At 51.4% G+C, this 2,612-nt stretch overlaps 1 protein-coding gene across 2 annotated transcripts in view; it reads left to right on the forward strand.

The window, feature by feature from the left end:
- Nucleotides 1-1,324: 1,324 nt before the first annotated feature.
- Nucleotides 1,325-2,612, forward strand: part of DACH2 (dachshund family transcription factor 2) — a 688,009-nt gene continuing 686,721 nt past the window's right edge. For both annotated transcript variants that reach the window (XM_006905924.1, XM_006905925.1), the window contains exon 1: nt 1,325-1,987. In XM_006905924.1, the coding sequence (XP_006905986.1) occupies nt 1,491-1,987 (497 nt within the window). In that variant the 5' untranslated portion in view covers nt 1,325-1,490. The remainder of the gene's footprint in view (nt 1,988-2,612) is intronic.

Genomic DNA, 2,612 nt, shown 5'->3' on the forward strand with positions numbered 1-2,612 from the left:
AAATTCACTAACTTTTAAAAAATATTTATATTCTGGAAGTGTATTGGAGAAGTTGATTTAGTTATATCATTGCTAATTAACGTTTTATAAGGAAACGAAGCATGGATTTCACTTTCTGAATAACAACCTCTAGAAGAGAGAAGCTCAGGAAAGGAAATACCTTGATTTCAGAGAATCAAAAGTTCGACAAAGTGTCTTAAAACTTTGCTACAGTGATCTAATCACCATATACCATGCGGGAAAGACCATGCCTTTCTCTGGAATGTACCTTCCCTAGATATTTCACTTATTATGAGCTCTTGTAGTTGCGTTTAGGCACGTGACAAGTGGGGGAAGAGGAATCTTGAGCTACATACAATTCAGGACATGGAGCTCTAATCACTGGTCCATCAAAGCCCATAGATGAGAGAAGAAAAAGCAATATTAAAAAGTACAAATCCTCGCTCTTCTCTCATATTCTGTGATGACTGTCACGCATCATAAAGGAACTTTTTCTATCGAGGTTAGCCGGGACGGGGCAATCCTGAAATTAAGGGATGGTGACACAGAAAGCGAAGACTGTTCCAGGACAGTGACAGAAGTACTGTAAAATGAGGCGTCCGTCTACCACCCAGAAATCAAGTGTCTGCCTGCTTTCCAAAGTCCACAGGCTCACCGCGCCTGCTGAATATCAGGAGTAGGTTAGCACCCTGCAACTTTGTTTTGAGTGCGATCTTGTACGCTGGTTCCTCTGTGCGCTGAGTAAGAGAGAACTTAAACCAAGAGCGCAAGACGAGCTGAAGAAAGGCTGACCTGATTACTTCTGAACTCGCTGGAGTCTTTCTCCAGGAAGCTGGGCGAAGCCATCTCTTAAGTTCCCGCAGTTTGGGAGTAACGTGAAAATGGAATTGGAACTGCTACCTTCCTTTCCTCGATTGAACCCAGGTGCACGGTGGCGCGGGATTGGGGGAGAGGCACGTTCTAGAGTGCGGCTTTGTGTTCCCACGTCGAGGGCGCGGAGGGGAGGGGTCCGTAGCTTAGGCCACTTCGAGAGCTCTGCGTGATAACTGCAATTCTTTTGTCAGATTGCAAGGAAGAAGCCAAGGAACCACACCGCCCCCTTCACGGGCTCCATCCAGATTCACCCGCAAACCCTGAACAGCCTCAGGTAGCCAGGAGGAGGGCCAGGGAGTCTCCACCTCCTTGCGGGAGGCAGCCATTCGGCGCGCTTGGAAGCCGAGGACTTGGAGCCCATTGGCTAAGGGTGGCTGCCAGTCTCGGGAGGGGGTGTGATTGGGTGGGGTCTCAGGCCGCGGCGGGTAGAGGCTGCTCACTGTCTGCTGGGTGGTGGGTGAGCTTTAGCGTGAGCCATGCCACTGTAGACTTGCGAACAGTTCTGAGCGAGTGATAGCACGCCAGAGAGAGCACGAGAGTGAGCGAGCGAGTGCGAAGGGACACAGAGGAGACAGGGCGAGAGAGCGAGGGCCCGAGGACCTACGATTTGAGACGGAATGACCATGGCTGTCTCTGCACCTCCAGTGATCTCTGCAACTTCTAGTGGCGCCGGCATCCCGGGGGGCTTATTTCGGGCCGAACCCCTGTATTCGACTCCTGGAGATCCGCCTCGTCTCACCCCCAATAGGATCAACAGTTTCATGGCTAGCAGCGCCGGGGGTGGTGGGGTCGGTGGCAGCGGAGGCAGCGGCAACACCAACACCGAGTGCAGGATGGTCGACATGCATGGGGTGAAGGTGGCTTCATTCCTGATGGACGGCCAGGAACTGATCTGCCTGCCGCAAGTCTTTGATCTCTTTCTTAAGCATCTGGTGGGAGGGTTGCACACAGTGTACACCAAACTGAAGAGACTGGACATATCCCCCGTGGTGTGTACTGTCGAGCAGGTCCGGATCCTCCGCGGGCTGGGAGCCATTCAGCCTGGGGTGAACCGCTGCAAACTCATTACCAGGAAAGACTTTGAAACTTTGTTCACCGATTGCACCAACGCCAGGTGAGATACTCGATTCTTGGCTCGCTCTTCCCCTTTTACCCTCTTCTGCATGTCTCATCACCCTCATCCAACTTTGTTTGTAGAGAGTGAGTCTTAACTATCTTGCCTCTACTCTTCACGCTGAAAGTAGGTGGGGAAGGAGGACTAGAAGGGCTCATTAATTAATTGCCCGTCCCTTCTAGTCTGCGCGCAGTGGCAGGGCTTGAGTCTAAGAAAGTGCCGGACAAACTTTAGTTTACGGTCCTCTACTGAAACTTTCCAGCCTTTCGCCCATATCTTGCATGGCTTTTGGGCTGCTTGTGGTTATTTGTTAATTTCTCCATTCAATTCTCTTTCCTGCTCTTTTGTGGCTGTACGGGTCGGATAGATTTTCTCCTGAACACGAACACCAAGGGTTTTCTGGGGTAGAGTGCTGGCTGAGCTGTACATTGGGCTCCTAAGCTGGCAAATCCAGAACACAGCATTTGGGGGATGAAGAGGGTCGGAAGCCTAGAATCCATCCCAAAGGGTGATTCGTTCCCCATCCTGTTTGTTTGTTGTGTGAGTACCTGGGGCGTGTGGTGGTAGTGGTGGTGGTGGTCGTCGTCGTGGTGATGTGGTGGTGGTGGTGGTGGTGGTGGTGGTG

Source organism: Pteropus alecto, unplaced genomic scaffold (genome assembly GCF_000325575.1).
Source record: "Pteropus alecto unplaced genomic scaffold, ASM32557v1 scaffold231, whole genome shotgun sequence".
NCBI lineage: Eukaryota > Metazoa > Chordata > Mammalia > Chiroptera > Pteropodidae > Pteropus > Pteropus alecto.